General features: G+C 35.1%; 1 protein-coding gene across 3 annotated transcripts in view; it reads right to left on the bottom strand.

Annotated features, from left to right (window-relative positions):
* LOC136039477 (serine/threonine-protein kinase greatwall-like) overlaps window positions 1–14966 on the bottom strand; it is a 128482-nt gene that overhangs the window by 44302 nt on the left and 69214 nt on the right. For all 3 annotated transcript variants that reach the window (XM_065723254.1, XM_065723257.1, XM_065723256.1), the window contains exons 11-13: window positions 14673–14851; window positions 6595–6754; window positions 79–192 (exon numbers count right to left, since the gene is read on the bottom strand). In XM_065723254.1, the coding sequence (XP_065579326.1) occupies window positions 79–192; window positions 6595–6754; window positions 14673–14851 (453 nt within the window). The remainder of the gene's footprint in view (window positions 1–78; window positions 193–6594; window positions 6755–14672; window positions 14852–14966) is intronic.

Raw genomic sequence — 14966 nt, 5'->3', positions numbered from 1 at the left:
CCCCAAAGCTTTTAGTTCTACAATTCCTTTTATTAGCTTATAAATTATTCCCTCAAGTAAACAAGAGAACGAACTTACTTCTTCGTAGAATATTTCCAAAAATTAAGGAAGGTGTGTCATCATTAAAAGGTGGACATCCAAGAAGAAATTCATAAATGCAAACACCTAAAGACCACCAATCAACAGCAGGACCTGTAAAATAAATATTTACTAATATAAATTACAGTAATTTGACGTCAAAATCCTCACTTTCATCGCTACTATCCAAACTTCTCGAAACTACAATTACCCAGCATTTTGAAAAATTAGGTAATTTTTTTTTAGCTGCTCTTAGGAAATCCTACATCATATAATTGGCGAGGGTCCATAACACCTAGCCAATCATAGCTTTTTACAATGAGTAGCCAAGGCAAGTAGGCCTCTGTAGCAATTTTACAATAACAAACAATTAGTTTTCAATCATCACAAGAGCTTATACCCTGTTTCGTCTAACGACTGAGGTTCCGGGCTGAAAATTTAAGGAAAATATATTTTGGAGGGAATGAGCTTACAATTTTGTGTTCGAGGAAGAAGGCAGAATAATTTGTCTCCAATCCATATAAAAGAGCATACACAACGAGTTTTTTATGACTGTCGTCCGAGTCACCCTATGGGTAGTTATTAATATTCTGGTTTTGTCGACTCCCCCTCTTTTTAAAAGTCATATACAATATGTGCAATGAATTTCATAATAGATGGAAATTTATTGACCGTTTTATGGTCCTGGGCACCTACTATAAAATTTAAAAAAAATCATTTCTATATGATTCTCATTTACCATTTCTACATTCTAATTCTCATTTCATTCTTTCATTCTAATTCACATTCTAACCGCTTCAACATTAGCGGCATTACGGAAAGAATAATTCCACAAACCTTGCTATCAATTAAATTTTTTAACAGCGCTAAGAATGAAACAGATGTAATCGAGATTGCCAGTTGGTGTGTATGGGGGAAATTAACCAGGGTTGCACCCACGGTCAGTTCCTGAAGGGCTACAATTGCCCATATTTGCGGGCTACACAGCGATTTTCGGTGTTATAGTTAAAAATATTTTTGTGCGAACACGCGCATGATCCGTTTAAGTGAACTTATTAGTTTCTAGGTCAAATTTTTAATCTTTTTTAATGTTGAAGAATAAAAATGTATCAACAAAAAACGTAGCTGATCAGAATGCTGAATGGGGAAATGTGCGCGAACACGCATATCTCGTATTTAAATGTATGTAGATTATTGTCATGAATAAAAAATGTTCTGACATTTATTTTGATGTGAGACACATCATGTAATTGCATTTTATATGTCTATATTTTAAATTTGATCATGTAAGAGAAAAAGTGCTACAATGCTACACATGATGAAATGGTACTAAAATAGCACTTTCGTGCTACAGATGGCAACCCTAATTTTAATTGTAATTATAGTATTATATAATTATAATATAATTATATAATTATAGTAGGAAAACAGTCTTCCTATCGCCTTCTTTCTTTCTTTTTTGTTTATATGTTTTTTTCTGTTTTTTTATGGTGTATGTTTATTTCTGTGTTTGTGCTGTTGCATTGGTGATCTCTTTTGTCATTATAACTTTTTCTTGCAGGTGATAATTTTGATTTCTTTGATTATATGATTTCAAATCATCTTTACCCCTTAGTATGTGTTCTAACTCGTATATCAAGTCACTCTGCTAATCTGATTGATAATATTTTCGCTGGTTCAACTTAATTGAATCATAGTTGCGCAATTGTGGTTGTGCACCCTGGTTCAGTGACAGAGCATTCTCAGTGACATTTCCACAGATGCTTTGATTTCAAATATTTAGAAGGTTTTGTTTAACTTTTATTTTACTTTTAATTTTATTTATTTTTGACTCAAAAAACCAAAAACAGCTATTTTAGAGCATGCGATAGCCTTTTCCAACTGATGTGTGATTCTTTTCTGTCGGCGAAAGTCATTTTAATTGTAACGAAAAATAACTGCTTAATTGATTAGGAAAAGCTTCTCATGCAGTTTTGTATGTTTTTTTCCCAGTGCTAGAATTTCTCTTAGACAAGTAGTTCTGAAAAAGCCTCTGTGATTGAATTTTCAGTATTTTAGATAAGAACAAGATCATACAATATTTTACAAAAACCATTACAAGAAAACTTTCCTAAAGCAGCAAAATTCTTTTTCCAAAAAAATCATACAAAACCAATTCGTGAAAAGAAATCTCTACAGAAAGTAGCTTTGATGGAAGAAATTTGAATTCAATATAAATATTTTATCAGAATGTTTCTATCAAATATTCTATCAGAGTTTTCTCATTCTATAGTGTAGGATTTGAACCATACAAACTAAATTTTGTTTCCCAGTGATATATCACGGTGTTTTCATCTTTAAAGTCTTACGAACATAATAATAATAAAAAAAACATATTTGTTATTTCTCGAAAGAGAATGAAAGAATTCAATATAAGCAAAAATAAATAGATATTTCCATATATTCGTTTTCTACTGTTGTTTTTTGTCAAAATCTTGTACTTATTCTGTATTTATTTTTGGCCTGAGATTCATTTAGTTATGTTTTCTTCTTGTCTAATTGCTGTAGTAGATCCAGGATCTTATAAATTGAGGGGAAAGTGGCTCAATGTGAAAATTCTCATTCCTGATTAAGCCTAACGGACCTTTCTGATGTTGATAGTTACATGCCTCTGCTTCTATCCGTCATTTAACGGCCAGTTCTATAATAAAATCCCTAAAACTATATTTATAGAAAGGTTATCAATATTACACAACGGATCCTCACTCCTCAATTTCCACAAAAAGTAACACTATCAATAACACCTTCTTCTTCTCCCTGGGAAAAATAGTATTTGGAGACTAAAACAAATTTATCTACACTTATGACAATATTACAGTGAACATGAAGAAGGACAAGTCCGGCAAATCTTTTCTCTGTCATTTTATTTCTTAGTCCTCGTTTTCAATCTTCTTACGGTACAAAAACTTCGTTCAACAGACACCACACTAACAGATGGGGCGATGAAGATCTGCAAGAACGCTGAAGTATTTGTGAAAATATCAGCATCGCCGTTGTCGTGTGTATATTTACCCCCAGTGTTTCACGTATTGTACCCGTACCTGCATTGCAATTTCTCAGGTGAAGCCAATAAGTTTTCCACATTGTCACTTCTTTGGTCAGGGCAGATTCACAGAATGATTGGGAGGGGAAACCGATTACTGACCGATATGACGTTGATAAGTCATAAATCATATAACCAAACTGTTGTTTGTTCGTTTCCATACAATTCACTGGCAATAAAATACCCAGCTAAAAAGTGTCCAGGGTTTCTACGGAAAACGGCTTTCTAAGTCCGAAAATGATCGTGTCCAACCGAGGAACAAAAACTGACCGCCTTTAACATTCCTCGTGCAAACTAAATGGTAACTTAATCTGATTCGTTTGCTTTTCCGCTATCCTTAGGACCGTTATTTCTAAACCTAGCTCGGTCGCCACTTCAGTTATCTCGTCAAATGTTTTCTTTAACTCACTTTCACTCTCCCTACGCTAAACATACAGCTGGGTAATTATTGGGTAATTATGGGTAATTAATCTTTAACATGACTTGCTGCAGCTGCACAGTCCAAGCTCTTCTTCTGAAATAATCTAGTAAGCAGTAAAATCAGCCCTGATGTTACAAAGAGTGAAAATGGCTATACTATCAGGTCAGAGGATGTGACAGCATTCAATAACGATTTTGCTTTTGCTGCAGTTGTGCATTCTGTCCAGCCCCTAATGATCTCAAGAGTTTCCACGATTTTAGTGAGCTCTACCACGTCCTGCATTAAGGAATCATGCCTTTCAATCAATCGCGTTTCGAAAATGCCAAATAGCTATTCTTTCATTGCTCTGGTTGAAACATAATTTCACTACGCAGAAGCACTAAAAAGCAGCTATTCCTTTTGTTACTTGGATGGAATTTTTATCGCTCTGGACAGAAGAAGTCTTTGACATAGAAGATTTAAATCGGAGTTCAAACATAGACGACGCAGGGCTTTCTTTTTTACCTTTTGAACCTTTTTTTTACAGAACCATAATGTTCAGAAACCATAATAGCACACCAGTGCTTATGCTTACTCAATTTTACAAGTCTAGCCCAAGAAATCGAAGAAAATACAACAAAGCATTTCCAAGCGTTTGACCTTTAATGATCGGTTCGAAGCTTCCGATGCTGTCGGAGTAACATTTTTCGCGCAGGTCTACTAAAAAAACAACAAAATCCAATCGTTTTATGCAATTGTAATTGTAGGAAAGGACAATACTTAGTTGTTATTTGTGTGACATATCTGTTATTTCATCAACAACCGCACCGTAGAACTTGGCAAAAATGAACTCATGCAAGAATTTCTTTGGTACAACTTTCAATTAATCCAGTCTGCGCTGTTTTGCTTAAATAAGTAGCACTTGCTCCTGAACTTTCCAAATGGTGTTTGGAAAGTTCAGTTTGCAAAGCATAAACACAATAAAAAATAAATCCTTTCTCAGGAGCCCTTCATTAATTAAACATGTCGAAGCATGCTGAAGAGAGAATTTTGAGATGAAAGTGTTTGTACAAATCTTGATGATAATAGCATCTGAGGATACTTGGTAAATACTTTTTTTTTGCATGTTATAAGACTACCGAAACTCATACATCTCTTTATCTTTTAATGCTCATAAGGGGAACCAAAACTGGTCACCAGTGGTTTTTTACCTCTTGATCTTAACCCTTTCCCGGATTGTTTAAGCCTTGCTTGTGTGTCACTTTCTTAAGGATATATCCCTGTGGATCTCTCTTATTCTTTACATGATTATTTCAAGGGGTATTCCCTTATCTCTGGTACCCCTATCTTTGTTTCCCTTAGAGTCAATAGGTGGTTATGTGGAGTTCAAATATTTCCTTTGGCTACTTCCTGGAATTGCTTTTTGTCTTTTACTATTAAAACACCACCTTATGACCAAGCACTTCATCAGACTTCGTATACAATCACGCCCTCAAATTGATAAATAACCCAGATACAATCAACATTATAAGATCACCTTAAAAAATTGTTAAACATCAAATAAAAAATGTAACTAATTTGGGGATAAATAATCTCAATAATCCCAGAATAAAGCGGTTTTTCAATTAAGCTAAGATCACACGGCAAAAATCACCCCAAAGAATTTGTTCGAATGCAAGCCAAATTTAATAGAATAGCAATAATAATATTTTAATGCTTTTAAGCCGTAAAAAATTGATACGTATAACACAAAAATGGTAACAAAACATACATACAAAAAATCAATAAATCGCACTAAAAAAAGAAAGTCTACAAGTTGAAGCCAGGTTTAAGAAGAGAATGAATATGGCCTTTTTTATGCTAATACCAAATGCTAATATATAATTAAGCAAAGTTGATATTAAAATAAACCGAAAATGCTCATCCCTCCTCTCTAAAAAGATATCCAATTACCAGTTACCAGTATAAAGTTACCAGTGTATAGTCACCAATTGCTAATCCCTGACAGTCAATGAGTGGTTCTATAAGGAGCTCACCTTTTTCCTTTAGCTACTCCCTGCAATTGCTCCTTGTCTTTAAAAAATTAAAATTAACCTAAAATGCTCATCTCTCCTCTTTAAAAAGAGATCCCTAGATCAATAAAAGCATACTGGATCTAAATAGAATATTATACAACTCCTTATCTGGGGAGTCACACAAGGGACAAGTATATTACACACCTGGTCCCTTCACTTTACATTACCAACGACATTTGTCAAATATTGGTAGAGTGACTCCGCGCCTGTAGCGACAAATGCACGCAAGTAGATATGAAATTTAAAATAAAATTCTGCACCAAAAAGTTTCTTTGATTTCCCAAAATACTACGAGACTGCCAATATGAGACTAAGCAGGTAAACCCTACTAATCCAAGCAGAGAAGGAGGAATTTCGGACATACACCGGTGAATGTCCGAAATTGCAATTTCTATGCTCGGATTCAATTAGCTATGATTGTAAAAGTTAAGGCTACACTAACTTATATTAATTTAGGTTAAATTTGCTTATACAAATCAGAAATAGGTTAAAAACCTAAGCTAAGCTAACCAAACCTAATCTGACCTATCCTGTCATCATGAAACCTTGCATTAAATTGAGAAGTTGACTGGTAACGCTGATTAAAGAGAAAAAAAAAGGTATTTCGCATATTCACCAGTGAATATCGACATTAAACAGTTTTGGACAAAGTCGCGTTCGGACACAGTCACGGTAACATATATATATATATATATATATATATATATATATATATATATATATATATATATATATATATATATATATATATATATATATATATATGTGTGTGTGTGTGTATGTGTGTGTGTGTGTGTGGGTGTGTATGAGTATTTCCGACCTGGTAAAGCCATATAAAAATTTGATACAAACAAGCCCAAATAGATAAGCGACAAAAATAAATAAAAACTTCTTATTTTCGAGTCATTAGGTCTTTCAGCCTAGTCTTTAAAGTCAAAATACATAAAGGGCTGACTCACCATGACCTTGAGTTTTCAACAAAAGTTCTGGCGCTAGGTAATCCGGTGTACCCAGGATGCATCCATCGCTATGTTGACTGCTGATTATTTCTTTTCTTTGCCTAAATGGTGTTCGCACTTTTGGAGAGTAGCCACGAGGTTCAGAAAAACAGGAACCATGCTATGAATAAAAATTTGTAATTTATATTTTAAAACTAAATTTGTTCTTTTAGTAGCCACTTGATAACCGAAAGCAACCTTAAATTTTAATAACAGCTAAATCTATGCCACAGTAAGCTAATAAGAAAAAATTATTCATCAAAAATAATACGAAAGAAACATTTTCTCGCTTAATTCGACAATTAGTTTGAGAGAGTAGCGGAAAATACTTGGAAACGACTACACGATAGCGTTTTTGTTAATAGTGACTGTAAGGCCCATTTCTACAGACTGGAAGGTGTCAGGTAGAACCAACCCCGCGAGTTATTATTACGTATTTTCATTTGATATTGTCGTTATTTACGTGATAACAAGAGCTAAGACTTCATTTGGCACTTGTGACGAGGTCGGAAGAGCCAAGAGCTCATTTGGCATGAGCTCTAGCAAAATTCCAAGAATCAATAGATTAATTTGAATGTTTTTCATTTTTTTCCAAAATTTCCTCTCCCTTCAGCCCCCCCCCATATAGTCAAATCGGGGGAAACGACTTAATAAAGTCACTTTGTGCAGGTTCCTGACACGCCTACCAATTTTCATTGTCCTAGCACGTCCAGAAGCACCTGACTCGCCAAAGCGCTGGACCCTAGCTCCCCCAAAGAGAGTGGATCCAGTCCGGTTACGTCAATCATGTATCTACGACATTTGCTTATTCTAACCACCAAGTTTCATTCCGATCTCTCCACTCTTTAAGTGTTTTCCAGTTTTCCAAGATTCCCGGTTTCCCCCTCCAACCCCCGCCCCAATGTAACCAGATCGGGTCGGGATTTAAAATAAGAGCTCTGAGACACGAGTTCCTTCTAAATAACAAATTCAAAAATACCTTACGAACGGTCACCCGTCCTTAACTAAAAAATACCTCAATTTTTCTAATTTTTCCGAATTAACACCCCCTCCAAGTCCCCCAAAGAGAGCAGATTCACTCCGGTTATGTCAATCACGTATCTAGAACTTGTGCTTATTCTTCCCACCAAGTTTCATCCTGATCTCTCCACTCTAAGCGTTTTCCAAGATTTTCGGTTCCCACCCACAACTCCCCCATTGACACTGGATCCAGTTGGGACTTAAAATAATAGATCTGAGTTACAAGGTCCTTCTAAACATGAAATTTCATTAAGATCTGATCACTCCTTCGTAAGTTAAAAATACCTCATTTCTTCTAATTTTCAGAATTAACCCTTCCCCCAACTCCCCCAAAGAGAGCGAATCCGTTCCGGTTATGCCAATCACGTATCTAGGACTTGTGCTCATTTTTCCCACCAAGTTTCATCCTGATCCCTCCAGTCTAAGCGTTTTCCAAGATTTTAGGATCCCCCCTCCAGTTCCCCCCAATGTCACCGGATCCGGTCAGGATTTAAATAAGAGCTCTGATACTTCTAAATATCAAATTTCATTAAGATCCGATTACCCGTTCGTAAGTTATACCTCATTTTTCTAATTTTTCTGAATTAACTGTCCCTCACTCCCCCCCCAGATGGTCGAATTGGGGAAACGACTATTGATAATTTAATCTGGTCTGGTTCCAGGTATGCCTGCCAAATTTCGTCGTCCTAGCTTATCTGGAAGTGCCTAAACTAGCAAAACCAGGACCGACAGAATTTTCAATCGCTATATGGCACTTGGTATTTACCAAGTGCCATACAAACCAATTTTTTAAGCGCATATACAAATACCTAGAGACTAAAGGTCAGTTTTCTCCTACTACGATTCATCCAATGAAAAAATACTACCAAAAAGGCCCTAGGCCGTCCCCTGGAGGGTGGTCTGGAGGGCTACTAATCATCAGTGAATTCTGTTGCAAACTTGCTTCAAAGTAATTGAATTTTCAGAACTTATGACTAGAAATTTTTGAAATATAAAAAAATAGCGTTTTTATATTTTCTAACGTTTTTATTATGTAAAAGATTATAGTCCCTGTGGATTCTGCGCATTTAAACTTTAAAAGGGATTATCAGAAAGCTTAAAGTTACCATCTATCACCCCCTGAAAAGTGAGGGGCGCCCCAAAGGTTTATGCTATTGCCCTATTTGATAGTTAAAAAAAAGGTTGATAGTAGGTACTAGACAAGATAACTCATATACTTGCTAATGCATGTGTACAACAGCACAGACTTACCATACAGGGGTTTCTGACAACATGTGGAAAATATATGAAAAACCTTTCAAGAAGAGCCAGATAAAATAAATGAGCCAAGCGAACCTGGCCTATAACAAGCAGAAAACAAATGAGCTCTTGCAATAAATTCGAAAGAAAAGCTTTTGTGTGATTTGGCAAAATCCATTCGTTATATGACGTTCTTTTTTGGTCATACGGGTCATCATATGCATTGAAATATTTCCAATAACCCATAAAAACATATGCAACGACGAGCTTGGTTGAAAACTTTAAAAGATGGATTTACTGAGAAATTAACTTCAGCTGTAAGATATAAACCAATAATATATGACAAAAAAATCTTTTAAATCATTGTAAACACCTTATGGTTATGTTAAAAATACACAAAAGGCTAAGCTGGTAAATTGTTTTACTCAGTCTAATTCTTGTTTTCTAAGTTTTAAGCGATGGGTGGGACCAAATGGAGTGGCCGGTTTGCCTATTTCCTCAGACTATCAAAATAAAAGCTGATATTCTTTGATTTTGACACTGTATTTGCTTTTGGGAAAGAAAAAAAATGCCCATTTTTTGCCATTAGAGTTTTTTGCTGTTAAAGGTGCTCTGAAGCTACCTTTGCTTTTATTACAGCAAGATGTTATTGAATGCCACATTTTTGAATATATCGTATGAACTTCTGTCAAATAAGAAAAAAACAAAGAAATTAAGTTTCGGGCAAGAATTTTCCCTCCATAGGTATTACTATTTAAGAGTGACCAAAGATAATAATATTAGTTGTTTTTATTACCCACTAGAAACATGTGGATTATAAAGAAAAAGAAACAACAAAACAATGACACAAAGCACAAAGCACAAAAAACAAAAGCACAGATTTACACACTAATCCACATAATTGCATTAAAAAAAACTCTGATTTGAATCAAGCAATTTACGAAAAGCTACCAGCCGTTTCAATGCTCACGACAAGTATGAAATAAAAATTGCTGGAGACTCGAGCAAAAAGGATAGAATGACTAAGGCAATCACTACTGTCGGCCAAGGACGTGAGTGAGATCTTAAAAGGGAAGGGTCTAGACCTAGACATATATATAAAAGGTCTGTAAAGGAGAGAAATTTTATTGCTGTGAAGCTTTTCCAATATATATCATCGAACGTTACAACAAAAATCAAGGTGATTACTGATAGGAAGGCATTAAACTTTTGAGTGGAAGTTCTTTGGGAATTCAGTGAGGCTTGGGTCCCCTGGACTCACTCTAAAAATGTAACTGGTCAAAAGTGTTCAATTAACCACAAGTAGATGATACTCCATTGCTCTTCGCACTTTGACATTTTGGTATGCGTTTCCGACCGTATTCCTATGCTCAACTCTTTCTATCTTAATTTACCAATCTCCAGACTACAGCCAAAGCTGGCGAAATGGATGATTAAGATCGAGTGGAATAGGATTGATGAATTCCTATACAAAGCTTGTATTGTCCTGAATTCCTGCCTGATGACATTCTGTCTAAAATTGAGATACCGTTTTAACTGTCCAGTCTTGTTCATTTTCTCAGAGATAAAAAGTAGCTTTTGCTTAATATTATACCCCCGAGCCAGCACATGCTGCGCGTTGCACTGAAATAGTGGTTGTGCCAACACTAAAGGTCGTTGTGGTTTTGAAGTTTTCTGTTGGTCCTAAAATTCAAAAAAAATTATTATCGGCAAAGGTTTTTGATGATAATAGCCAAGCTCTCCGAAGTGACCATATTGCTGTTTGAAAGTTTAAAAAGCGCAGAGCCTGATATCACCCCTCAAAGCACTAAACGAAATTGATTGGATTGAAGGTTTAATGAGCTTCGTGATAGTACCCTTGAAGCTCAATGAGTCTGGGCTGCACAGCAATAAAATTTCTCTTCTTTACAAACATTATATATATATATATATATATATATATATATATATATATATATATTTGTAGTTGATATATATCTTTGTAGTTGATTGTAGAGTATTTGTAGTTTATATATATCTTTGTAGTTGATATATATATGTATATATATCTTTGTAGTTGATTGTGTATGGCTATGCTGTTTGACCTATGTGGTTGTATGGATGAGTAGGGTTAAGGCCTCATTCAAGTGCTGGTCTATATTAACCACTAGTTTAGGAAGACAGTTTTCCCTTTCTCCTTCTATCTCCTTTCTTTTTTTTGTGTGTGTTTGTGCTGTTACATTCATGATTTCTCTTTTCACTATATATGTATATTATATTATATACATTATATAAAGATGCATAACACTCTGAAGTTATATCGTCAATTTTGGGCAATTCGATCAATTAACATAGTACTGGAGAAATAGTAATGGAAAAATAAGAGTTACACTCACATTGTGATTTGCATTTATTAATGACAAGAGTTATTAAACCGGTACAAAAAAAAATGTGTCAATACCACTGTTAAAGATAATTCGAAATAGAGTTTTTATATGGCACCTTGAACTTAAGATGTCGTGGACAAGATGAATACACTGATCAAGCCCAGACTCATTAGCTTCTAGGGTACCATCACGAAGCACAAACTCGATGGTGCTTTGACTCCTGCTGTTTTAGTTGTTGAGGCAAGGGTAGAAGGTACTTGGCTAATCTCATTTTAGTCAAAGAGATTATTAAACAGCATTGCATTGAGGCTAATTGTCAAGATCAGTTTTTATAGAATTGATCTACAAATGTGGTCAATTATGTTGGCCAACACGAAAGCCTTAACTACAGTTTGAATGCCTTATTCCATAGCTCACTTACAAATCCTATTCAAAACTTCTTTGATTCTTTCTCTTAACTCTATTTTTAAAACAGTAAGAAACTTTAGCGTAAAGAGCGGGGCGTTGAGGAGGAAAAGCCCCTTTCATATACGGAGTAATTTCTGTTCGTTTTAAGTTTTAATGTTGCTCCTTACTTTCATTTAAAAAACTTGTAACAAGTTAAAAAAAACTTGTTTTATTTAATTTCTGGACGTTTTTGAATTAATGCATGTTTTGATCTTGGCTCTCCGCAAATAAATAATTAAAACGAAATTTGCATATTAATTAATTACAATTAATCGGAAGATTTTGAGAAAAAAGGAGCGAGGGAGTAGGCCTAGTTGCCCTCCAATTTTTTGATTACTTAAAAAAGCAACTAGAACTTTTAATTTTTTACAAACGTTTTTATTGGTAAAAAATATACGTCACTTACGAATTAATTTACGTAACGAACTTCTATATTCGTACGTTTTGTTGCGTGTATCAGGGAGTTCAACCCTCGTCGATACCTCGCTTTTTACCCTAAAGCTTAAATTTTGTCCCAATTCCTTAAGAATGAGCTCTGAATCACAAAGGCTGTAGAATAAATAGTTGAAATTATTAAAAATACTTTAGCGTAAAGATTGAGGTATAACGAGGAGGTAAGCCCCTCATATGCGTAATAATTTTTGTTCGTTTTAAGTTTTAATGCTGCTCCTTACTTTCAGTAGAAAAAACTTTTCATATTTATTTTTTCAAATAATGCTAGAAAATCCTGCGCCCCCTTCATTGAAATTCTCTTCCCCCATGACTAGTTTCTCCATGGAAATATCCTCCCACGTAGCCCCTCCTCAAATCTCCCGCCTAAACAAAAAAAAATCTCCCTGAAAACGTCTGTACACTTCCCAGTAACCATTACTACATGTAAACACAGGTCAAAGTTTGTAACTTGCAGCCCCTCCCAAGGGGACTGCGGGGGAGTAAGTCGTTCCTAAAGACATAGTTATTAGGTTTTTCAACTATGGTGAATAAAATGGCTATCTCAGAATTTTGATCTGGTGACTTTCGGGAAAAAATGAGCGTGGGAGAGGGCCTAGGTGTCCTCCGATTTTTTTGGTCACTTAAAAAGGGCAGTAGAACTTTTAATTTCTGTTAGAATGAGCCCTCTCGCGACATTCTAGTACCACTCAGTCCATACGATCATTCCTGGGGGAAAAACGCATCAGTGATCTGTCTTCTGGCAAAAGAAATGCGAAATTCCACATTTTTGTAGATAGGAGCTTGAAACTTCTATAATGAGGTTCTCTGATACGCTAAATCTGATGGTGTGATTTTTGTTATGATTGTATGACTTTTAGGGGGTGTTTCCTCCTATTTTCTAATATGAGGCAAATTTTCTCAGGCTCGTAGCTTTTGATGGGTATAACTGATCTTGATGAAACTTATATATTTAAAATCAGCATTAAAATGCGATTCTTTTGATGTAACTATTGGTATCAAAATTCCATTTTTTACAGTTTCGGTTACTATTGAGCCGGGTCGCTCCTTACTACAGTTCGTTACCACGAACTGTTTGAAAAAACTTTTTCATTCGTGATTTTTTTTCGGATTTGTCTTCGTCAATAATTTACTACCCCTTTATTGACTAGATCACAAGTTGCTCAATATCAGAATGAATATTTTGACCCATACTATTTATTGTATTATATCCAAAGAAATTTATAGCAACCACCTTTGTTTCTTATTACAGTTAATGTTATAGGAAAAGGTTCCACCAGAGATGGAAGTTTAAGGACTGTAGATTCTACTGAACTTACAACCTACTTCCTACAGTATGCCTTTCTCCATTCTAATCCTAATACGCTATTGATTTTGGTAGTATCAAAATAAAAATAAATAAATTAGTTGAACAATTTTGACAAAGCCTATAAAGTTAGTCTCTGGGACAGGCTTACCTAGACTAACCTCACAGCACATTATTCCAGGTGGTGTCATTTCTCGACCAAGAATCTCGCTAAACTAGCCTTCCATGAATTTCTAGCCTAGGGTCCCAGGTAGTTTCGCCTCTTGACGACCAAAGATCTCGCTAGCCTTGGCCGTAAGGGATGCCATGGCTAAATTTTTACCTTCAAAGTTGCTTCTAATGTCTATATTTTCTTCCTAATCACGACCTATCACCCAAAAGCAAGGCTTCACATTTTGTAGTTGACACAAAAAAAAAAAAAAGGTAGACACCACACAATTTCAGGCGTGGTGAATGTCAGCCTAACATTTCTTTTACAAAGTTGCTTATAAGTTTCCATGTTTTATTCCTATTAAGAGGCCATCATTATAGACCAGTAGTTCCCAACAGATCTTGGACCATTCCCAACCTAGACATTTCTAAAACCTTGATGCCCCCTAGTGACATATACATTTTCTTATTCAACATTTTTGTGTATTCACCTGAAGGAAGCTAGAAAGACCATTAGCTTAGTATCTTTGTATGGGGTCATCCTCTAGGCATATTTTATGCTAAGGAAAACTATTTTCTATGTATAATACCTTTTATACAATATTTCACGTCATTGCAATACTATATGGTATATTTTTTTTTTTCTTTTAATGCATATGAATGCGGGATCATTCGCACGACCAATATTTTTTTAATTTTTTTTTTTTATTATTATTATTATTAAGGCTCTAAAGTATAGTCAGCCAGAGGGTGTCTGTTTTGCCCATGACCCACCAAAATATTGCCATGCCCCGACGGTAGGGCCTGCACTCCACGTTGAGAATCGCGGCTCTAGACCAAAATTGCCTGCTTTACGAAAAATCATCCTCCATCCTCCGGTAAATAGCTTCCTGTGTACGTGATTATTGACCTCTGTGTGGAATATCCGCTATGGCTTATAAGGCTTTTTCTGCTATACCCTATGACGTATTTGGGAAAGTGAAAGATATCAAACAAGTTCAATATCTCTTCATCTGTTGCAAATTATTGGGAACTACTATAACAATATAACTTTAAATTACCTTATCTAAGATTCCTTCACTTTCTTTAGTTTCGCTCATACAATGAGAAATACCAGATGATTCGATCAAACTTAAATGAGAGGTATTTTTTGACAACAGAAGAAAATTTCCAACGGATGCCTCCAGCTTTGAGGCAGTTGCCTCCAAAGAGACAGGTTTTGAGGCATTTGTAATATCTCCTGAAATTACAAGACATAAATAAACACTTTTAACATAAGTGTATTCAGGATAATGCATAGTTGTATGTATTTTGGGTAATAAAAGAAAATGGTATTTGAACAATTTTATAATAAA

This window comes from Artemia franciscana, chromosome 19 (assembly GCF_032884065.1).
Source record: "Artemia franciscana chromosome 19, ASM3288406v1, whole genome shotgun sequence".
Taxonomy (NCBI): Eukaryota; Metazoa; Arthropoda; class Branchiopoda; order Anostraca; family Artemiidae; genus Artemia; species Artemia franciscana.
The sequence above is the reverse complement of the archived record's forward strand: the minus strand, read 5'-3'. Positions and strand labels throughout refer to the sequence as shown.